Below are 25132 nucleotides of genomic sequence, written 5' to 3' on the forward strand. Positions count from 1 at the left end.
GAATATCTCTTTAAACAACTTGGTTGGGATCGGGTCTAACATACAGGTAGAAGGTTTAGATGAAGCTAAAATTTTAGATAGCTCAGAAAGCTCTACTGCGTCTAAACAGTTCAGACACTGCGCAGGTTCTAAAGATTCCTCCAACGCTGCCTCACTTACTGAGGACGAGGTAATCATGTTTGGGAGCATGCTAATTATTTTATTTTTAATGGAATCAATTTTATGCCCATTCCTATTTCTTTTTGTATTTTTTTGTTATTGTTTTTGATCCATTGTATATATGAAGATTCACTGTATATAACTGAATGCACCTTCCCTACTCTGCACCTTCTTGTATGAGCCGATGTGACGAGTGAATTTCTCCATTGTGAGATCAATAAAGACTATCTTATCTTATCTTTATTTATGAAGAATCCTATAAAATCATTACTGCTTAGAATTAAGGGAATGGATGGATCAACGGAGCTGTGACTCTGGGTAAGTTTGGCAACTGTACTGAAGAGAAATCTAGGATTATTTTTGTTGTCCTCAATTAATGATCAAAAATATGCTGCTCTAACTCTGCGAAGGGTCTTGTTATACAACAATAGACTGTCCCTCCAGATTAGGTAGGATTCCTCTTGGTGTGTAGAGCGCCATTTTCTCTCCAATTTCCTAACATTGTGCTTCAAGGAACGCAGCTCTGAATTAAACCAGGGAGTCAGCCTCCTGTGAATAATCACCTTCTTTTTCAAGGGAGCTACATTGTCTAATGCAGAACGCAATGACAAAGTCACACCGTTAACAAAGACATCTATTTGTGAATGGGAAGAAACAACATTGTTGCTATCTGCAGGGTATTTCTGCAATACTGACGATATTAAGAGGGGGACAGACTCTTTAAAGTTTGGTGCAGCATTGTCCGATAAAGATCTACTATAATGGAACCCTCTTTTGGTGGTGGAGAACCCAGTTAGATTAAACTCAAATGTTATTAAAAATGATCAGATAGGACAGGGTTGTGAGGAAATACTGTTAATTCTTCACAATCAATGCCATATGTCAGCACAAGGTCTAAAGTATGGAGCCAAGAGTGCGTCGGTTTATGCACATTTTTAGCAAAACCAATTGAATCTAGGATAGTTTTAAAGGCTACACTAAGGTTATCACATTCAGTGTCAACATGAATGTTGAAATCCCCCACTATGATAACCTTGTCAGTGTTTATCACCAAATCAGAGACAAAGTCTGACAACTGATCCAAAAACTGAGAGTAAGGGCCTGGTGGACAATACAAAACAACAAACAGAAGAGGTTTTATTGCTTTGGAATTTGGATGAGGGAAACTGAGGGTTAAATGCTCAAAAGAACTGTAGTTATTAATTGGCATGGGACTAATTAATAAATCAGACTGAAAGATGGTTGCCACTCCTCCTCCTCTTCCCACAGATCTGGGAATGTGGAAATTTTAATAATTGGAGGGAGTTGACTCATTTATACTAACGTAGTCCTCTTGTAGCCAGGTTTCTGTGAGACAAAATAATTCAATCTGATTATCAAAAATCAATTCATTAACTAACAAAGTCTTTGGAGGGAGAGACCTTATATTTAATAGACCACATTTAATTGTTTTATTTTTTGGTTCAAGGTGAGCCGTATTGATTTTTATTAGATTTTTAGGATTTGTTCCTTTTAGATCAGTTTTTGATCTGTTAAGTTTTGGTCGTGGGAAAGACACCGTCTCAATAGGGTAATGGGTGGGTAACAGTACAGAAGCTGCAGAGAGGTGTGTTAAACTACGGCTCTGCTTCCTGGTCTGGACCCTGGGTTGTCAGCATTTAGGAGAACTATGAAATCCGGCCAGATTCCTAGAAAGAAGAGCAGCACCATCCAAAGTGGGATGGACGCCGGATCAGACCAGGTTTTCCCCAGAAAGTTCGTCAGGTATCAATGTAGCCCACGTCGTTTTCAGGACACCACCTAGACAACCAGCGGTTGAATGATGACATGCGGCTAAACATGTCATCACTGGTCAGATCAGGCAGGGGACCAGAGAAAATTATGGAGTCCGACATTGTTTTAGCAAAATTACACACCGAAGCAACACCAACTTTAGTGACCTCCGATCGGCGTGACCGGGTGTCATTACCGCCAGCGTGAATAACAATCTTACTGTATTTACGCTTATCCTTAGCCAGCAGTTTCAGGTAAGATTCTATGTCGCCGTTCTGGCCCCTGGCAGGCGTTTAACTATGTGTCTCTAGTGCATGGGTTAAAGCAAAAATAATCAGTTTGACTGAAAATTTTTTCGAGTCAGCCCATATATTCCCAGGACCATTGAAATAATGTCACATTAGTTACCTCATTTGCTTATTGTGCGAAGTCAACTTTAACCAAATCTGGTAGTTTTACAATATGCAATGACCATTCTTGTAACTCTCCCACCATTCAGCTTTAGAGCCTTGCCATCATACTGGACAGCCCTCTCCTTCACTACAGCACCTTACTGGCTGTAAGCTGTTCAAATAATTGCCTGAAAATTCAATGGCGCTGGCAGTTTTCGACAAAATTGTAAGAAAATGCCACAATATTGAAAGAGCTTTTTCAGTATGGGATATGCGGAGAGCGCAAAAATAGCATACTTGAAGAATGCTTAAGAAATTTGCAAAGAATTTCGGATTTACTTTCTGCCGACCAGTGTTGGGGGGTAACGCGTTATAAGAAACGCGTTAGAGTACTCTAATTAGTTTTTTTCAGTAACGAGTAACGTTACTGAACTAACGCGTTAGTTTTGCAAATTCAGTAATCAGTAACTCCGTTATTTTCCAAAATAAGCACTCGTTACTCCGTTACTTTAAGAATGTCCCTCGATAAGGAAAGTGAAGTCCCTGCTTTTCTGCATTTAGTCAGATGCGGCTGCTTGCGTCTGTACCCTGCTCTTTGCCTCTGTGTGTGTGTGTGTGTGTGTGTGTGTGCGCGCGCGCACCTGTGTGTGTAAGCTACTTGTGTTTGTACCCCGGCAAGATGACCGAGAAGACAGCGTTTGATTCTTGGAGGTACATTATTTTGAGTTAAACAGCGAAAAGGACAAGAACATGGGTCCGGCAACACCGATGCGTCGGCGCATGAGTTGAGCTCGTAGAGCAAAACCTGTGTCGATGCGCGTGTGAGCTACATGGCCGATACAGGAACTGTTTTGAACTGACTGAAGCGCCAAACTGTTTATGTTCCTTCTAAACTGCGCGCGTGTGCATTCTCGCACAGCATCTGGATTCAGCGCGCACAGCAAAGTTATGCTGCACAGTTGTTTTAGAAAAAACGGCTGATCTACACTGAGTAGAAAGCTGCAACTCTGAGCATTGTCAGCCAGGCCCGTATTAAGACAATGTAGAGCCCCTGGGCACTATACCTCAAAGCCCCCCCCCCCCCCCCCCCCCCCCCCCCCTTACCCGTGCTGTCCTCCGGTCAAAAACATCAGACATAATCAAGGGGATTTCTTTACTAATTACTAACTTACACAACTACATGTAGGCATATGAGCAGTGAGAAATATTCAAATATCTCTTTTTAAAATGTTGAAATAAAAAAAATCTTGATTTATTTATCATTTATCATTATTGTGACATCAGTGTTCACAAAACGAATAATGCATGGTCTTTCAACAATTTCAAGTAAATAATATAACAATTTATGAAAAATATCTTTTTAAAGCATGTGTCATGTGGTGCCCCCCCATGGTTGGTGCCCCTGGGCACTGGCCCACTGAGCCTTATGGATAATCCGGCCCTGTTCTCAGCATGTCTGTTTTCAGAACAGATGATATTAGTCAGGTAACTAAACACAGCGCCCGACCGACCATTGAACGTGAGCATGAAATAAAATTCCGATCACTGGAACGCAAATAACGTGATTCCCCATGTCAATGACAGGAAATAAGTTTGGAATTGCACATGTCCTGCGAGTAGAATTAGAAATATTTAAAGAAGGCATATGGACAATATTAAACCATGAGAAACAATGCCGTTGCTGCTGAAAACCGCAAGAGAAAATTTTTGAAAAAGTCAATGCATGCGCGATATGAAAGTTATGTGAGGGGGAATTAAAGCTGCTTTCACCACACTTCACTGTTCAACACAAAAGGGGGAGTATGTGTGTGTGTGTGTGGGGGGGGGGGGGGGGGGGTTGCATTGAAATGACATGGCAGCTAAAAATTTGTAAAAAATAAAAATAAAAAAGCCAGAAACGAAAAAGTAACGCAATAGTTACTTTTACTGGTAACTAGTTACTTTTATAGTTGAGTAACTCAGTTAGTAACTCAGTTACTTTTTGGGAGACGTAACTAGTAACTATAACTAATTACTTTTTCAAAGTAACTTGCCCAACACTGCTGCCGACACACACAATGCACTGAAAAACGGCTTAGGGAAGCTGAAAGCGCTACTATCGACTCATGTCCAAGCTGGAAATAAGAAATATTCCTCAGCCCGGGCCAGTTCAGTTAATAACCAGATGCAGTTTATATACTGTGGTAAAGCTATCTGCCTCTTCGGAAATTATGGTAAAGCCAGCTAGCTCTTGATTTTGAAATGCTAGACGGCACAATGCTTTACAGCATCCTCCTTTAGCTCCTCTGAAAACAAAACCGCACGCCTCCGGTGTAGGTACCTGGGGTCCGTTCTTCGTACGTTGCTTAAAACATCCAAGATCAAATGAGACTGTGGCCAAAGAATGCCCACAGTTTTTCTCCCAGCAGAACAAGAGCTTTTAAAAGAAGGTTATGCCGAATTTGAGTCAATTAAAACGACAGGTAACACCTCAAAGTCTGCTACAACCAGGAGAGAGGGCTGGCAAAAAATAGCAGACAAATTAATGCGTAAATACTGTCCATGGTAGATGTTTCTATCACTTTCTACAGTATGTATTTTTGCATTTTAATAATTTCATAAGTACTTTGTTCACTTATGTCAGAGCTTCCATGGGAGCCACTAGAACATAGGGAAAAAAGAGAAGTACAAGAATATTCTACAAAATGATAGCCTTTAATTATTATACTGTATTTTAAAAAGCAACTTCTTCCTCTTTTTTAAAAGCCACTGTTAAATTATGTGTTTGTCTGTTTTTAATAGCCACCAATAAGAAGGCTGAAAAAAATCGGGTTCAATTTACTTTTACATGTTTAACCCTTTCTCTTTTTTCTTTTTTTTTTCACAAAATGACTCAAGGTACCATCTGTTCCCTATATTAACGGCATCTTCAACAAAAGAAAAAGTATTTTGACCTGAAAAAAAAATACAAATTAAGAAGAGAAATTGAACTCCACAACGTGAAAAGGAGAAAAACTGCACTAGAGATCGAGTTGCTTCAAAAGGACCTTCAGAGTAAATTCTAATACACCATTTTACACAGTAGTATTGCTGACTTTACATAACTATCTCTTACTGCAGGCAAAAGATGACTTGCTGACTTTTCTTTATAAATAATTGTTTAAATAAAACAACAGGATCAAAGCATTATTTGTTTTGTCTTTTATTGAACATTAAAAAAATGGTGTTCCGCAATTCTGTCCCTTCCTCTGCCACTAGGTGGTCCAAGTGCACTGGCTAGACACAGACTTCCCTATCTCCTCCGCTACGATCTAATCCTGTTTACATGAAATAAACCTGCTCGGGAGCAGGCTCAACTTTGCGCACATGTTGCTATGACAGCAAGTCCGGGATGAGTTTCGAAGAACCAAACGATCCAAGATCATGCCAAATCGTCAACAATGAAATCCAGCTAACTGAGTTAGCGACGTACGAAGAACGGACCCCAGATCGACTCAGGTAGTCAAATCGGCTCGGGGGGGGGGGGGGGGGGGGGGGGGGGGGGTGGCTGGGGGACCTGCGCTTCCCGATTACGTCATTATTTATTATTATTAACATCATTTTGGAATGCTTCTGTGGTAGGCTGACAATTTAATCGGCAATTTTGCAGGATCAAAATTACATCTTATTTCCTTCCTCCAATTTAAAAAAAAAAAGTTGTGAAGGGAAACTAAACCATAAACTCTTTTCATTTTTAATAAAAGTCTGCAGCCATTTTATCACGGCATTCATCACTTTAAAATCAATAACGTGTATTCCTCCTTTTTCTACTGATATTACTATGTCATTCTTTCTGATCACATGTTTTTTATTATTCCAGATGTAATTGTGACAATATTCTTCCACAGATTGAGCCAACTGTCAAATATTTGTTGATCTTTTTGTAAAATGGCTTGAATATTTGTTCTGTCATTTTCAGTGTGGTCCTTGTTAATCCTTATACCTAAATATTTTACCTAATTTTTATCAATTAAAGTGGGTTGATTATTTTGAATTGTCAAGATTTCATATTTTTCTAAGTTCATCATTAAGCATGAAGCTTTTGAGAAAAAGGAAACCGCTAAATTAACTAAATAAAATTGATTCGTTACAAATGCAGACCGCCGGCTCAATGTAGTTTGTTTGAGTGGCGTTGCCATAATGCGACGTCATCGGGAGGCGCAAGGCCCATGGAGAATTTTGTGACGTCATCGGGAGGCGCAGGGACCATGGAGAATGTCTTCGTAAAATTGTCCGTTTACATACCGCAATCCCGCTCTCGAAAAAAACCTACACCCCGCTATAATTACTTTAGTAAGTTGTCCAGACCAATCACAATGTTTTGCGTAATTGTGCAGACGTTAAACCAATCATGTATAATGACGTCATCAGAAGGCTCAGGGCCCCGAGTCGATCTGACCACCCGAGTCAATCTGGTACCTACACCGGTTCATGTGTGATGACATATGGCAAGCCGTTTCGTAATTCAAGATATCCGTAATGTCATTTTGACTTGTCAGAATGTCAATTTAAGATATCTTAAATGGAAAAGCTGAATAATTCAAGATATTTTATATATTTTTACTAGTCAAAACTGCATTTCGCCTATCCAAAAATACATTTAAGATGTCTTGAATTATGGTGCCATTTGAGATATCTTTAATTAGAATTATGACTAGTCAAAGCTAAATTTAAGATATCTTGAATTGTAATTTTGACTAGTCGTAATTTAATTGTAGGTATCTGAAATAAGTATTTCAGATAGTCAGTAATTCGTTCGAGATATCTTGAATTGACGTCTCCATACAACTCAATGGTAAATCTGATGTCATTTCGACTAGTCAGAATGTAATTAGAGATATCTCGAATAGGTATTTTAACTAGTCAAAATTCAATCAGAGATATCTTAAATCGCAAAAACGTCTAGTCATAAAACAATTTGAGATATCTCGAATGTAAGGGTGGGACAAGCAAATTTATGTTGAAACGGATTGCCATAAGGCTAGCGCCCTTTTATTACACCAAAAAAGCAAACCGTGTGAAACACGAGGAGTTCCCAAGTGCGATGTGCAGCTACAGAGAATGTTTTAAAAGTGCTTATGTGTTAGAAACAGATGTTACAGCAAAGAGATTAAAGATAAAAGCGAGAGAGTCTGGAGCAACACACCGTAGTCCACACTGTGAAAACAGGAAGTGACACAATATGCCTTATCGCAAACAGGAAGTGACGAGCATCCAATCCTCCAATGTGTGTTAGATTAAAGAGAAGGATAAAAATGTATTCCACCATGCCATTTTTAGTATTGGAGTAAAAACAGATAATTTCAAATTAGGGCTGTCAGTTTTTTTACGCGATTAACGCGTGTTAAAAAAATTGTGGCCGTTGATGATCTAACAAAGTTAACATGTTAATAACGCGTTAAAACTGAAAGCCCTAATTTGAAATTATCTGTTTTTACTCCAATACTAAAAATGACATGGTGGAATACATTTTTATCTGTGAAAAAATATGTTTTGGCATTACAGCAATCAAACCCTATGAACAATTGTTAGCAGCTTTCTGCATGTTTCCCAGGGTATTTTAAAGATACATCTTTGGTGATGAATGTCAGAAAGTTTGGAGCAAAAAATAAAAAGGTTTAAATAATAAAGCAAAAACTGGTTTCCCTATTACATCAGAGCCAACACAGGGATTTTAGTCAGTGTACATTCTCACACTTCACATAACAGTGTCAAAGAATTCCCAATATTCTAATACATGTGAATTTGTAAATCAAGATTCATATCATTGGTGTCTATGTGAAAAATCCAACCCATCCAAACCAAGTTTGTGTTTTACGCCAATCATCTGGCAGTCATCTTCATCTCCATCTTCCGGCACTTCTGATTTCCATGGATATTTCAGCCGAACTTCCCAAAAATCACATACAATGCCTTTCAGCAGAACAACGATCTCTCCTCATACAAGGAACATTGTAACACACGTTTGGGTAAGCTTGACAGAACATCGTTACTCACACCAGGAAGTTTTTTTTTTTTTATCTAAACTGTACTTTGGACAGGACTATGTGCGGTTTTGAATATAATTTGTTTTATTTTCTCAAAAATTAAACAAAACATTATATTCTCTTAAATGGGCTCCAAGTATGTAAGTTGAAAGAGCTCCTTGCCATCGCCCTAATATTTCGCTCCTTCCAGAGATTATTATTGTCATTCCTGGTGGCCCACCAGGCTTATAAAATGGTGAGGGAAACCCTGCAAATATCCAAAAAACTTTTTCAGTTCTGGTCATAGATTGAAAATTTTATGCTTAACATTAATTGTTCAGACAGCGACACCAATAGGGCTTACCATTCTATGCTGAACTGTAAAGAAAGCCATGAGGACACATTTAAATTCTATGTTTCAGGGTTTTAAGTGTTATGCTATGATAATGCCATGATGAATAATTGATCTCAGATTGAATTTTTAGAGTGGAAGAGTTTAACAAAGAAATTCCACTCTGGCTGCAACATGAGACCCTCAAGGCTTGGACAGCCCTTCTTCCCTCTCCTCTTCTTCCACACTCCTCCATCATCAGACGACCAGCACTCCTCTGGGGGGGGGGGGGGGGGGGGGGGGGGGTCTAGTCCCTCAGCAGACATGTGCAGGAGCCATGCATGAGGCCTGGAGGAGGCCACAAGCTGAGTGAGAATGAGCCCTTCTGAAACTCAGTTCCTCCCTGGCATAGGGAGAAACTGCCAGCCGATTCAAAGATAAGTCTCTCACTTTTGCTTAAAACAGATGCCGAAGTGAAGGAGTCCGTCTATGCCAGCTATGTTTTGCTTTCTCAGCGGACCCCTGATGGAGCTGGTTTCCAGGCAACGCAGAGCTGAAAGCCAGCAGCAGAGCCCATGTTTAATGCTCACGAGGAGAATCTGCTTAGATCGGACTGCAACCGGGTCAAAAAACGCGGCAGGGACCAGGCCTCCGACCCCGACCACGCTGTTAGCTCATGCTGCAGAGCTGAACGCTAGCCGCCAACAACAACCAACAACTTCCCTCCTTCAACACTCCTTCTGTGGATGGCCAAACTGGACAGAACTGACATGAGACAAAAGACAGGTTTGGGCAGCAAGCTGAGGGTGAAGTTAAAAGGTTTATTGGGAAATGTTTTGTAAACCATGGTGTTTAGAACAAAAGGGCTCGCGCTAGCCAAACTGCTATTAGCCTTGCTAACATTTGGTTTCGGACAGTTCAAAAGGAGTTCGTTTTAAAGCATAAAGCGTAACTGTTCTCCTCGCCATCTTTCGATGGTGGCATAAGCCTTATCCCCGCATTACTATCGAATATTAATGTTGGTAAAGGCAATTGTGATAAATTTATGTCGTAACCTCTTTGCTACAGCGACCCCTAGCTCCCGGAGGTAGAATCGCATAAACAAAGGCAAGCGATTCTAAATTAAAGGAATACTATGCAACATTTTTCAGTTAATTAATGTGTTCCATACCGTTTTGGATGATTAAATGATTATAATTTATTTTTATTTTTTTTAATGTTGGCGAGACGCTACCACGGCGGCCGCCTCCCCTCGCCAGGATAGCGCTGCGGGAAACCCTGATGTTTATACTTTCACTGTGTAAGTCATTGTTTGTACTGCCGGGTTTTTTTTACCTTTCGTTGCGTTCGCCTGTCTGCTAAGCTCAAAACAACCACGCCTGGCTTGACGGAGAAACCAGAACAGCTGAGCATCTTTATGACAGTGCACTTTTACTTTCGCCCTCTGGGGGGAGCCTTGCTGGAAAATCAACCCCGGTTGCATAATATACCTTTAAATGATTTTACAGGACAAACCGGTTCTCAGAATATTATTTCAACAAACAACGTTTTGTTTAACTTTGGCTTTACATTGTGAATGGGTTGAAACACATGACAAATGTCTTTTTTTTAACTCCATTCCATGCTTTTTGGAATCAGATCTTCAGTGAACAAGGATTCACTGAAGTATTCTGTTTATGATCAACCACTCTTGTTGTGTGTTTTGTTTTTTTGCATGTAAATAGTTACTTAGCTTAGCTTCTTTTTATCTTCATTTTGCTTAGTAGTTTAGTTAAGTTTCACTTGCCTAGTAGAGAGGATTTATTAATCGAAATATTGTGTTAATTCAGGTAAACAGCATTACATCAGTGTTTCCCGCAGCACTATCTTGGCGAAAACCCCCCAAAGTTTTAATTCATTGCCAGGCCCAGGCAATACTGGGCAGTCATCCACGCAAAACTGGTTCCGGCCGACAACTCACCACCTCGCCTAAGCAAATTCCTGCGGGAAACACAGATTACATAGTGATGTTCTCTGGATGTTCATTTTATTTCTGTTATTAAATTCTTGAACTTGAAAAGAAGTTGTCACTCCTTTGTTCTATTTGTGTGCAGGTTTTGCTGTTAAAAGATCGCTAGTGCTCCAATTCATCCCTTTCAACCATTGTCTTGATATCAGCTTAAGAGCTGATCATCACCAGACAATACTTAACAGACAGAGAGTTATTTATGAAACATTAAATAACTTTAAACAGTGTATAATTGCACAACATAATATTGGTTATTGCAAGACTGGATTGTAATTGTTTGATAGGACTGAAAGCTTTACCTCTTTAGTGTTGATTTTTCATGTTTATTATGAATTACTTTTTGAACTTCTTTTCCAAACAATCTGTCTTCCCTGTCCAAAAGTCAAATGTTACCGTCCTCAAAAAAATTTACCCTTAACCTGAGATGCAGGTGAATGGTTAAGTCTTGACATGGTGAGCTGGTATACCATTTGTTTGGAAATCAGCAGTTTAACTGATATGCATTTTATGAGTGAAATCAGGGTTGTTAACCTTGAGGAGGATTGCCCTTCAATGTTTTACTGATCTTTTCAATCAATTTGAAAACAGAATCAAAAACTTCTGCCAATTAATGTTTTAAGTTGCACAAGTTATTGTGTTATGGGGGAGAACAAAACGCTGACATGTTTTATCAGTGGATCAATGAGAAGAATGGATGAAAGTGTTTTTCAAGTGTTCAAATATAGAAGCTAGAGGTACTGCACATTTTATAAAGGAGATGCAGTGGATTAATTGCATGTTTCAGTAAACACCTGAACACCTGCAAGCTCTGCATCACTGCCCTGATATATTAAGAAGCCGCAATGCAGATCCATCCGCCACCGTTCACAACTACGCATTTATCCAAAAGTGTGGGGGCCATTTTGTAATGGTGTTATTCATCAAAGATAGCATCCAGAAGGAAGGATGTTGTTTTGTCCCTTGAGGATGACACAATTGGATGACGAATAAAAGATGGAATGAGGTAGAGAGGAGGTGAAGAAGAAAAAAGAAATTAAGACAGGAAAGGATTCTATTTTTATTCCCTTTAAAAAGGAGCTAGAAGCTTTTATTCACCTAAGAAAAAACAGTGTAACATAACAAATAGCAAAATATTTTTTTGTCTTTACTGTTCTTTAAACAGCTTCCTTTTCTTTGACTTTTATTTTTTCTTTGCAGTCACTGAATTCTTTCTTCTCTGTATCTGGGATGTAAGAGGTAACATGTTGATGCATACTACTGACCACAAAAAGCCCTAAAAGATGAACTGTAAATTATGTAACCCCTGGTAATTGGAGGCAGTTTCAGGCCTTGAACACACATGGCCAGGTTTTTATAAAAACAAATCTCCCCCACCTCATTTTTAGAAATGATATACACATAGGATCGTTTTTAGAAAAGTTTTCATCCACACAAACCCCTATAAATCCACCACTGAGTGTTGTTTTAAACATGTCAGACACATAGGGGGCAGTGTACTGCAAAGCTAAACCTGTGTCAGTCAGACAGAATCCTTCAAAATAAAAGCGATGTTTAATGGCGTTTTGACTCCCAAATAGGGTAGTTCATTGTTATTGTTTTGATGCGGGTTTTTCGCGCATGCGCGCCGGACTGGTAGGCAAAAGGCGAACACAATGGCGAACGCAAACAAAGAAACTGACGAGTTCTCCGCGTATTTTTCTTCTTTAGATAACAGACTACAAGATCGTTTTAAGAGTAAGTTGATGGTTGATGGTATCAGATTGCCAGATCCACACAGCAAAAGCCTGAAGGGATGGAACGAGTCTGTGAAATGCTGGCCAAGGGTTCCGTACTGCGACATACAGCTACCTTATAAACACGGCAGGCCAGTACAGACGAGAGAGCATGAAAGCCCCTGAAACCACTGGATGGCTACAATTATTTTATATCAGGAAAAAGGCTCCAGCAACGCCCGCAACGCCATGAGGGATTAAGCGGTCAGAAAATGGATGGATGGATGGATGTTGTTCACACATGTTTGTGTAACAGCACAAAGCGGCGTCGGACACAGGCCGCGTCTCAGCAGAGGCCCGGTAGTTTAAAAAAAACATTTTTCACTACGGATTATTTAGGTGTTTTTGTCTTGTTAAAATGGGTGGCGGTGTCGGCGACATTGCAGCGTAAACACAGAAGTACTAGCGCCCGTGAACAGCTAGCAGCAGCTAGCAGCAGCTAGCAGCAGCTAGCAGCAGCAGCTAGCAGCAGCTAGCAGCAGCTAGCAGCAGCGGCTTCTCCGTGTAGTGTTTACGCCCGCAGCCCCTGAACGGGCGGAGCAGCCACTGTCTGCTCCACCGCCGTTGTCTGAAGCAGCAGCGGCCGCTGCTGCTTCAGACAACGGCTGCTGCTGCTACCGCTTCTCCAGCCCGTGTAGCGATCGCCACCTCCCCTCCGCCGCTATTTAAGTAGAACAATGACTAGAGCAGAATTAAGTTGTATTTACCAGAGATGGAAGTGTAGACTGCAAATTCTGTTGTAGTATGATGGCTCCCCCAGTCCATTGGGAGTGTCTGCCTGCGCTCTTTTTATTGAAAATATCCATTTCTTTCTTCGTCCTTCCTCCTTCGGTAAACGACAGAAACGTACATCCAACTATTTGGAATGCCTCTCTGTGCAACCGGGAGCACAACAAGTCGTAGGCATTGTTTAGATTCCAAAAATAAACAAACTAAAAGTACGCTCTAAATCACCCGTTTTGTCATGTAGTAGACGAGAACAGTACTGTTTTTTGCCTACCTGCGGGACCCGGATGTAGCGCTGACGTCACGCGGGACGTCACGTGTGAACTACCCTATACATCTAATGGGTACTGCAGCAGTGGTCGTCATGATAAGTGCTGTCCGAATAGTGCAGTCAGTAAGGAAGGAGGTAGGAAAAGGAGCCTGTAAGCTTTCTTTCACAGCTAATTTAGCATAGGAACCTTGAGATGTCCCTTGTGGGCGCTAAGGAGTTATAAGGAATCCTACAATGTTTTACTTGACATGAAATAAAAGCATAGCCCACCTCAAAAAATGTTCGGATAGAAGACAGCACAGCAGTCTGAAGATCCTTTCATCTCCACAATACAGTTCTTACTGTTTACCCCACGAAAAGTCAAAGAACAGGACTTAGGAGCTATATTTAGAGGTATTCTGATGGAGCCTATGCCTCTGTATTGAGTGAGAGAGTTGGTGTTAAACAGCTGACCTCAAAGTACTCTTTCTCCTTTGAACATCAACGTATTGGGGCAGCTGGGCTTGCAAAAACAAACAAAAAGTGTCTGAACTAACTGTAATGTTTATATTGTTCCACGTTGCTTTTACCTTGAAGTCTCGATACCAAGGTGAAAACAGGAAATGCTGTGCAGTGCCGAGGTAACATCAGTTGGAAAGAAATGACCACAGATGCCATTGATTAGCAGTGGATTTGTCCAGTTTAACACTGATGAGACACATATTGTAAACAATCAATCATAACACAAATGTAGAAATCAGCACCTCATCATTATTTTTGTAGTCCACTGTATGGCCAAGTCTATAACAATGGCAACACATGTGACGTCAGAGCCACATTATTTGTCACAGACTGTGATGTGCCAAACCCTAAAAGTCTGTCTGGTCATGTTCACAAGCAGGCTCTGAGTTTTTAGAAATCTCCATTTTGGCCAGAGTTTTCAGAATCATTTCTTTTTAGAGATGTAACAAGAATGTTACATGTGGATGAAAGGCTTAACGGCATAAAAATGTTTTAGTATTCCCAGATATCCGGCTACGTGTGGGGCCACTGTGGCTTAATGGGTTGAGTAGTAGAGGACCAGAGAGTGCGTCCAAAAGAGTAATAGATTAAAAGATCTGAGCTGTGTTAGGGGGCCTGTCCATTAAAAGCTCTAAAAGTCAAAACTAATATTTTAAAATCAATTCTAAATTTGACATGTAACCAATGTAAAGAAAATAAAACTGGTGTGTGATGTGAGCCCTTCTGTTTGTTCCTGTTAAAAACCTTGCTGCAGCGTTCTGGACCAACTGGAGACGAGTGACAGCTGATTTGTTAAAACAAATAAAAAGAGAGTTACTATAATCTAAATGAGAAGAAATAAAACCATGAGTAATCCTCTCCAGGTCCGATTTGGAAATTATTGCCCTCAATTTAGAGATATTTCTCAAGTGATAAAAGCAATTTTAATTAGAAGTTTTGAATGGGACTCCACGGACATCGACACCAAGGTTCCTTAAACTGGGTAGTGATTAGAAGCCCAGGGAACCAAGGTGTTGTTTGATCACAGAAACTTTCTGTTCTGGGGCAATGATCGGAGTTTCAGTCTTACTGGAGTTCAAATGAAGACATTTATTGGTAAGCCAGTCCTTAATACAAGCAATACAATTTAATAGGCCATCTAACATGTTTAACTCGGATTCATTAAAGGAGCAGTACAATTAAATATCATCAGCATTTAAATGGTATGACACATTTTTAAAGCTGCCAATAATTTCCCCAAGGGGGCTGATGTATAAAAGAAACACAAGTGGGCCTAGGACCGAGTCCTGAGGAATACCATACAAAAGAGGTAGGACTTCAGACATAACATTATTCACAAACATAGAAAACGTTCTGTAGTTCAAATAGGAAGAAAACCACAGAACAGTACTGGAAAATCCTAACTCATTTTGTAGTCGATGTAACAGAACTTTATGGTCGACCATGTCAAAAGCCGAAGACAGATTCATTAGAACCAATACAGCGTACTGACCTGTTTAAGTTCCTGACATATGCAGGATATTTAGATGTTTCTGATAGCGCTGCTTTGTTTTGTGGCAAGAAGAGGAAAACCAGCAAAGCACCTGTATGACCAGGGTACTATTTTCAAAGTAGCAGTGAAGGAGCTTCAAAAAACTTTTAAAGATTGTATGACACCAATTTATTTGATTCAATATGTGTTAGGGAATGGCTGACCTTTAATTACCTCTGATAAAATTATCATATGGAATACCATAATCCAAATGCGCTTAAGTAAAATGCAAGTAAAGGATAAACTACTAGACTGGCTGAGCCCCAAGTTAAAGTGAATTGGACAAATATGAGGAAAACATTTGGATCTGGATCACCACATTCTCAGCTGTTTCTCTTGAGTCCTCAATGGATCTTTCTAGTGCAAACTCTTCGATATCTCAATCAGTGCAGCCTTTAGAAAGTAGCAAGCATCATACCATCAACACAGGTCGGTTTGGTTCGTGTCGTCCCAGCAATCTGTCCTTTCCTACAGGCACAGCGGGCTGTCTGACGGGCAATAGTCCTCCGGGGCTGGCTGCTGTCTCGGTCCAGAGTTATAATCTCACAGGTTCCTGCCACCAGCCGACCTGAGTGGGCACATTTAAAGATTAGAAAATTATCTGAATGCTGAAAAACTCAGTGGGCTTGAGTTAATAAGTTCATGAAGCAACAGACCTGATTCTAACAGTGAAGTTGGATACAAATTTCTTTTAAACATGAGTCAATGTTAAGTTAGTACATAAATGTGATTTACACATAGATGTTTTGTCTATGTTTATACCATGAGTACTAGGCTAAACAGTTTTACTGTTGCTCCTACCATTATTCAAGGGGGGCATCGCCCCTTCCCCTCACCAACACAATGGCCCACCCTGCCATATATATCAGGGCATATAGTTAATAACTAAACAGCTGTACATGTACACAGATCATTTCATCAGTGTTTTCTAAATAGCGCTAGATCACTACCTTTAGCTCTCTCTGTGCAGATACAAAGTTATATTTGTTCCACCAAATTGAGCAAGCAGTCACCAATCTCAGCAAGCATTCAGTGTAATGCCACAGACAGAGGACCCAAAAATTTAGCTGAATACAGTGAGCGTTTTAGGAGTTCAAATAAATTATCTAGTGGGAAGCAAGAAACTGCCCAGACCACTCTCAGGAATCACCGTGAGTAGGAGCTAGATGTTAGTGGCTGCTGAGGATTCAATGAATGTCCGATGCCAGAATGATAGAAAAAAAGCCACTAGCCTATTCGGAATTCATGTGGGTCCGATCTGTGGTTTCTTCAACTCCGTTTGGATCCGGAATGTGACAGCCAAAACAGTGATCATGTAACAAAAGACAGTGCTATGGCTGCAGAATGCAGCTTTAATCTCAGCACTAGGCAGAATCACTGAGACTTCAGGGGGATCGATATGACAGGCATGGGGTCATGCATGTGAAGGCAGATGCAGGCAGACAAATCCGTGGGCTAGGCAATTTTGTGCCATTATGCACAGTTTTAAGTTATATAATGTTTAATAAATAACTTTCAGTCTGTTAGGTAGTGTCCGGTGAATATCAGCACACACAGCTGATATTAGGACAATAGCTGTCGCTGGAAGAGCGGGTCCATTCGACTCCATCTCATTTTTATCTGACCAGACATGGAAGTAGATGTATTACTTTTGTTAGAAGGTGAAAGAGAAGTGTCAACACGTTATTGTTCATTTAGTGTGTTAAAACAGAATAAAAACACAACTGTTCAAATGTACAAATAATACTGAATAAAGTAATAGTTTTAAGTTATTGTCAGTATTATTACACTCCTTTTTTAATGGAGAACTGCTTTTTTTATTTTATTAAAGAGAACCACTCATGCAGAGTGCCTCGAGGCTCCATTCTTGGCCTCTTCTCTCTTTACCCAGTCCTTTGGGAGTCAGTCATAAGAAACCAGTGTTTAGCATTCTTTTTTAGGCAGAAGACTTGCTTTTTATGACACTAAAAAGGAAAATAGTTGCTCTAAAGATAAAATATCAGTATCGACCTGGGACCTTAAAGCCTATATTAAGAGAATTGCCACAAGCAAGCAAATAATTTCCTTCTCAACACGTAAAAATTAAAAAAAGAAAACAAGGTTTTAGGACTTAAAAGGAACCATGAAACGGTAAACAGCTTGTACTTGTATAGCGCTTTATCAAGTCCCACGACCCCAAAGCACACTACAGTTAGTCATTCACCCATTCACATTCACACACAAATTCACACCCTTATGGTGAGCTATGTTAGCAGCCACAGCTGCCCTGGGGCAGGCTGACAGAAGTGAGGCTGCCATACATAAGCACCACCTGGCACCCTGACCACTGCCAACAGACTGTCTTCGCTAAGGACACAACAACTGAGACAGTTGAAGCAGGGGATCGAACCGGCAACCCACCAGTTACAGGACAAACTCCCTGACTATTATGCCACTGTTGTCCCAAATGCAGTTGTTTGAAACCTCTCAGAAAGAGGGAAGCTGGGCAAAATAGGTCAAGCAAATCAGGCTTATCTGTTGATTGGATTGAGCCCAACTTCTTTGATGGTTCTGTGTGTCATTCTGTCCAGGAAGGAGTCTCTTGTCATAATCTGGCATATAAAGCAGTTGATAGCATTTAAATGCAGGCAATGTAATTAAATTCAGCACTCAGTTTTGAGCAGTTTGCACACTTTTTGCATCAGGTATCATTTATAATAAATGAAAAACACATTTATAATAAATGAAGTTTAAAGGTACTTGTATTGCATCTTACAGTATCGGTAAGGAATTACACTTAAATAAGCATTGCTAAATCAATAAGGAATGTCACATTCATTTTCTTAAAAAAAAATTGCTTCATGCTTGCTCAATATGAGGGATTTCTGCAAAGACTTGGATAATGCAGACGACTCTCCCTGTGGCTCTAAGCGCTTTCAGGAGTGAATGCTGCTGTTCAAGATTTGATGCAATCTACTGGGTTTCCTTAGATAGGAATTTTTTTTTACCAATCTGTATAATCTGATTGAATTTGACTTTGGAAAGTGCCTTGAGATGACATGTTTGTCAATGTTGATAGCATGCAGATGTTTTATTCTTGTTTTATAGAATCCATCCTTATGTTGCGGAAAGTGCCTCCGCTGTATGTGATGATAGCGCAGTTTGTGGTGTGTACGCTAGAGGGGGGGGGCGCTGTGTGCTGCATGAACGGAAATGTTGGGAGCGAGCGAGGAAGGGACGGTGTGTGTGGGACAAACAAAGAGTGTGTGTAGCGGACGACCAGTGCAGCGGTTAAGGAAAAGGTTGTGCAGTTGTCGACTGTTGGCTGGCCCTATTAAAGAGTTGACTTCCCACCATATTCGTGCCACCGCTTGGTTTATGTGCAAGACGTTTGACGGAGTTAACCCCGAAGTAAAGTCCACTTCGGCCCTGGAGGAAGAACTCCCCTGTGTCCTCCGACCACGGTCAGAAGACTGAGCAGGAACGGTTAACACTGGCGACCACGAAGGGACCTCTGCGTCTTGCTGGACAAGTGGTGAGTTTGGAGTAAGAGAGAAAGAAGCAGCTAGCAATAAAGCCGAGAGACTGCATTAGCCCGTTGCCGAACGACCGCAAGATGGACGCCGCCGCTCGCCAGCCCCCTAAAGACTATGGGCTCGAAACAGATTATTCCAACCCGTTTATGACATTGGATATGTCTTCCGAGGGTGCTGAGTGTAGAAAGGCTACTGAAGATGCGACGGTGGTGAAAGGTGAACATTTCAACCCTTTTCTCTGTGATGAACGCTGTTTTGGCTCGCATGCTAAAGGAGGGGACTTGTTTGCACCGCGCTACGGCTCCGCTCAGCCACAGTTTAGCTCTACGAACCCATTCGTTGCTGCTGAATGTGAAAGTTATGCCCGTGGAGGGAATGCAGTCGGCGGGACGCATTACTACGCAGCCCCCGCGTTTCAAATGAAAAGTAATTACACGGACTCCAACCCGTTCGCCCCGGCTCATGTACGAAACTTTGTGCACAGCACGCCGGCCCCATTTAACCCTGTGGTATTTCCCGCAGTGCAATGTACACCCGAACTGGATGAAACGATAAGCTATAAGCAAACCCCTGCACGGCCCCAGCCCCGCTTAAAAGCTGATAAACCCTGTTTCGTGTTGCGGCAACCCTTGTCCGACAGTGAGGAGGATGGAGATCCTAGAGAGAGGGTCCCTACTTTACGGCCGGGCCAATACGACGGTACCACACCGTGGAAAGAATTTCTGCACAGGTTCGAAAGCTGCGCCGAAGCGAACCATTGGTCTGAAAAGACAATGACAGTGCAGCTGAAATTCTGCCTGGTTGGCACAGCGGGGGCCATTGTCCACAGAAATCCTCGCTCTTCCAAGTGGGATTACCGCCGCCTGGTGGACGAACTGGAAATTGCTTACGGTCCATCCTCTGATCATGCCGCTGCAGTGGCAGTAGAACTGAGGCAGCGAGTACGGAAACACGAAGAGGCCTTACATACATTCAGAGATGATATTTATGGGAAGGTGGCGGTGGCTTATGGTGACAGGGCTGAAGTCGAACAGGACTCCATCGCTGTCGAAGTTTTCACCAATGGTCTGGGTGATGCAGAAATAGTCCAGAAATTATTAGAGCAACGACCACCCACACTCGCCCGTGCATATGAAATAGCTCATGCCCATGAAACCACAAGAAGGGCTGCAGCTTATGTCGCCGGTGCCATGCAGCCAGGAGCCCGCAACATGGTGGAACGACGGCCCCGAACTGCTGTAGTTAGAGCCAATGACGAACATGAAAGAGTTATTAAAGCTACACCTGTGACAAGTTCTTCACCAAACTGGGTTGCCACACACATTCCCTCAGCCTTTAATAACCGCAAAAATGTGACAAAAGGGAAGGTTCGCTGCCATAACTGTCAAGGTTGGGGTCATATACAGAAGCAGTGCCCCTCTCCCCACAAGACCACAAAGGGTTTGATATCTGGCGGTTCCCCCTGTGACACCCAAGAATCCACTGTGCTCCACCTGAAAAGCCAAAGCCAGGAAATGAGTATCCGCATGCGACTCTATGAAGTGGAGGTGTGCGCTCTGTTGGACAGTGGGGCGCGGAGAAATGTGCTACCGTTGCACTGTTATAATTCCATCCATCCTGATGTGAGACCTCAGCTGTGTCCATCAATTGTTGAGACTTTATTGGGGGTCGGACCTGTAGATGTGCCAGTGCTGGGTGAGACCCAGATACCTGTCAGCATCAACAACCGTCAGGTGGATGTGGATTTTCTTGTAGCAGATATAGCAAGGTTAGAAGTGCTGCTGGGCCATCCTTTCCTCGCACAAGCTGAAGCCCGTCTTGATTTCGGCAGACACCGCATTATCCTGTTTGGTGAAGAAGTCCCCCACTACCAACCTGATTCCAACCTGAAGTCGCATGCAGTGAAAATATCTAGAACCGTGATGGTGGAACCAGGACAGGAGTATGTTGTGAGGGGCAGCGTGCAGCTAAGTGGGACAGCCTGCAGTGACATGATACTTAGCCCTACTAAAGGTTTTATTGAGAAGCACAAAGTACTCCTCGCTAGAGTCTTAGTTCATCCCCAGAGGTCTAAAACGGTCCCTCTTCGCCTCTTTAATCTGGGCAATAACGCTGTGACCATTAAAGAAGGATCCCTGGTTGGTCTCCTCCAGCCAGCTGAAGCCTTGCAGCCTCCCTGTGCCTCACCAGCCACAGACTCGCCAGCCAGCGTTCCAGTGGTCCCTTTGCACCTTGAGGAGCTTTATGCTCAGAGCTCTAAAAACCTCAATGAGGGTGAGTGCCTCCAACTTAAACAGTTGCTCTCTACTTATGGACATGTGTTCTCCACAGGGCCTGCTGATCTGGGCCGGACCAATCTCGTCCAGCACGATGTTGTACTTCGTCCAGGTGCCCCGATAAAACAACCTCCACGTAGAATGGCGAAAGAGAAGCAGCAATTCGCCGACCGGCAGATACATGACAGCCTGCAGGACGGTCTCGCCCAACGCAGCCACAGCAGCTGGGCCTCACCCATAATTATGGTACGCAAGAAGGATGGGACATACCGGCTCTGCATTGATTACAGGGCTCTCAATGAGCGAACCGTACCGGACGCTTATCCCCTGCCCCGTATCCAGGATACGCTGGATACACTGTCTACTGCCAGATGGTTCAGCACGTTGGACCTTACCTCGGGTTACTGGCAGGTGGAGTTGACGCCAAGAGCACGCAAAGCCACAGCATTCTGCGCCAGGACGGGTCTCTTTGAGTGGAATGTCATGCCGTTTGGGTTATGTAACGCCCCTGCAACGTTCCAGCGGCTGATGGACCGCGTTTTGGCTGGCATGCAGTGGGAGACCTGTTTGGTCTACCTGGATGACATCATCGTGCTGGCAAGGGATGTGTCGGAGATGCTGCAGCGGCTGGGCCAGGTGTTTTATAGACTGCAACAAGCTAATCTGAAACTAAAACCTGCCAAATGCTGCCTTTTCCGTCGGGAGGTGGCCTACCTAGGTCACATAGTGTCTGAGCGTGGTGTAGCTACGGACCCCAGCAAGGTCCAAAAAGTCAGAATGTGGCCCACACCGTCATCCATCCAGGAGGTCCGACGTTTCATCGGTTTGGCATCATACTATCGCCGATTTGTGAAGGACTTTGCATCCATTGCTGAACCCCTTCATAACCTAACTAAGAAAAATGCTCGCTTCCAATGGCATGCCGAGCACCAGGCTGCTTTCAACAAGTTAAAGTGCCTCCTCACCTCGGCCCCCATTCTTGGCTATCCCATGGACTGCAGGGAAATGATACTCGACACTGATGCAAGTGACACCGGCATTGATGCTGTACTGTCACAAATCCAGGGGGGTGTGGAAAGGGTGTTGGCTTATGGCAGTCGCAAGTTGCTAAAGCCGGAACAAAACTACTGCACAACAAGACGTGAACTTCTGGCCATAGTGGAGTTCACCTCCCATTTTCGTCAGTATCTTCTCGGCCGGCCGTTTAAGGTGCGTACGGATCATAGTAGTCTGCGCTGGCTGACCAAAATGAGAGAGCCAGAAGGACAGTTGGCTCGATGGCTGGAAAAACTGGCTGAATATGACTTTGAGATTATCCACCGTCCGGGTCGACAGCACACGAATGCCGACAGCCTCTCCAGGAGACCCTGCCGCCAGTCCTGCCCATGTAAAGTGCAGGACCCCTCGACACCACCCAAAACCATCACCCATCAAGCTGTCCAGTGCGATTTGAACTCTAACATCAGCTCCCTGTTGCTGAGTTCAGTGGGGGTGGAGGACCAACCTTCCACCACAGAGGTTTGTCCAGTGGGGGTAAGTCAAAACACCCTTACAACAGCTACCGAGACTTTAGACCAAAACATTTCCACTGACACAGACAGAATGCATGCCAATGTTCAAACTGATGGATGCATGGTGAAATTGACAGAGAAAATATATGTGGCTGAGACTGTTGACACGGCTTCTTTGTTTCATGGCTGGACCATGGAGGAGCTGAGCCAGGCCCAGGATGCTGATGTGGACATTGCACCCATACGCAGCTGGATGAAGGCCGATGACAAACGCCCCCCGTGGTCTGTGGTCTCGCCATGCAGCCCGGCCACTAAGACGTACTGGACTCAATGGAAACGACTTTACTTCAGGGATGGAGTTCTGGTCCGTCGGTTCTATTGCCTTGACGACATCCAATTCTACCCACAGATTGTGCTGCCACGTAAACTACAACTCGACGTGATGAGACAGATGCATGAGGGGCCAGTGGGTGGACATTTTGGTGTAGAGCGGACCCTGACCAGATTAAGAACCCGATACTACTGGTACCACATGAGGGAGGATGTTGCCCTTTGGTGTAAGACCTGTACCAGCTGTGCGTCACGGGCTCGACCCCAGAAGACACCGCAAGCCCCTATGGGAACAGTCCAGGTAGGAGCTCCTATGGAGCGCATTGCGTTGGACATAATGGGACCACTTAATGAGACGGAGCGTGGAAACCGCTATGTGCTTGTGATACAAGATTACTTCACAAAGTGGACTGAAGCATTTCCTATTCCGAACGAGCGAGCTGTGACCGTTGCCGGTATCGTAGCTAGTGAGTGGGTGTGCCGCTATGGAATACCTCAAGCGCTTCACAGCGACCAGGGACGCAATTTTGAGTCTGAGGTGTTCCAAGGGATGTGCAGTTTGTTTGGGATAGACAAGACTCACACAACACCATTCAGGCCGCAGTCAGACGGTCAGGTCGAGCGTTTCAACGCCACCCTCCAAAAGATCCTGGCAACCACAGCAGCACGGTGCCATTGGGATTGGGACCTAATGATTCCTTATGCTGTTATGGCGTACAGGTCAACCAAACATAGTGCTACAGGTTTCACTCCAAACTTTATGATGTTAGGCCGAGAAGTAAGTGAACCAGTGGACCTCGTCGCAGGTTTACCCCCTGATCCGGAACACCAACCCACTGCTCCAGAGTATGTGCAGCAGATGCGGGAACGTTTGGAGTTGGCCCACCAAATCGCTAGAGAAGCCCTGGGGGACTCGGTCACACGTGCAAAGAGACAGTACGACAAAAACTGCTGCCACACACAGTACAGAGTTGGAGCCCCTGTGTGGTATCTTATTAAAGGAACACGTCATGTCAAGAATAAAGTCAAAAAGTTCCTCCCAGCATATGAAGGCCCATTCTTCGTCCTGGGCCAACTGGATGACCTAGTTTACCGGATACAGAAAAACCCTAGGTCCAAGGTGAAAGTCGTCCACCATGATCAGCTAAAGCATTACCGCAGTCGGGAGCCTCTGGACAACGGATGGGCCCTGGATCAGAGTCGACACTGGGAACCAACAGAGGTTCTACCACCAGCCTTAGAAGGGGACTCTGCAGACTGTTACCTGGATTTACAGGGTTTGTTCTCTGATGTAACCAGTGGAGGTGCTGACGGTTCCCTGTTGCCTACCTCAACTGCAAAGAATCCCAGTCCGGGTGTATTTGTCCCATCCTCCCCTTCCCATGTCAACTCTGAGGATGGTGGGGGTGCGGTGGGATATTCACCTCCTCTGGGTCCGCCGTTCCGACGATCTAGGCGCCAGCGTAGAGCACCAGACCGGTACGGCTCATGGATTGTTCCAAGTAAGACCATGGACTCAGTTTAAGGTTCCAGGAGTTGGTTAAAACGGTTCGTACTGACCACCTGTATCTGTTTTCTTTATTACTGTTCAGTTGTCCGTACTGCAGAGAAAATTTAACTTCAGAGCAAATGGTTTGTTTCACGGGCATGATTGCTGTTTGTTTTTTTTATATCTGATGGGGTTCAGTTAGTGTCCTGCCTGGTCGTCCTGGATGTCGCTGAGTAGTTTCTCTCCCCCTCTATTGCATGTAAAGCTTAATGTGGCACATGAGGTTCGCCTTGAACGGGTTAAAAACATCACTGAGATATGTGGTTTGATGCTACACTCCACCTATATGTACGGACGATTGTCACAGTTTTTTCTTTTCCTCTTATAGTGATGGGATTGTGTAACAGTTTTATGCGCCGCAATGCTGGAGTGGAATTATTTCTTAATTGCCATCCAGAGTGGGGGTAGTGTTGCGGAAAGTGCCTCCGCTGTATGTGATGATAGCGCAGTTTGTGGTGTGTACGCTAGAGGGGGGGGGGCGCTGTGTGCTGCATGAACGGAAA

At 43.2% G+C, this 25132-nt stretch overlaps 1 protein-coding gene across 1 annotated transcript in view; it reads right to left on the bottom strand.

Annotated features, from left to right (window-relative positions):
* LOC105927018 (chemokine-like protein TAFA-5) overlaps window positions 1–25132 on the bottom strand; it is a 69806-nt gene that overhangs the window by 29409 nt on the left and 15265 nt on the right. The window contains exon 2 of the mRNA XM_036145685.1: window positions 15867–16016. Coding sequence (XP_036001578.1) covers window positions 15867–16016 — 150 coding nt within the window. The remainder of the gene's footprint in view (window positions 1–15866; window positions 16017–25132) is intronic.

Source organism: Fundulus heteroclitus, chromosome 2 (genome assembly GCF_011125445.2).
Source record: "Fundulus heteroclitus isolate FHET01 chromosome 2, MU-UCD_Fhet_4.1, whole genome shotgun sequence".
NCBI lineage: Eukaryota > Metazoa > Chordata > Actinopteri > Cyprinodontiformes > Fundulidae > Fundulus > Fundulus heteroclitus.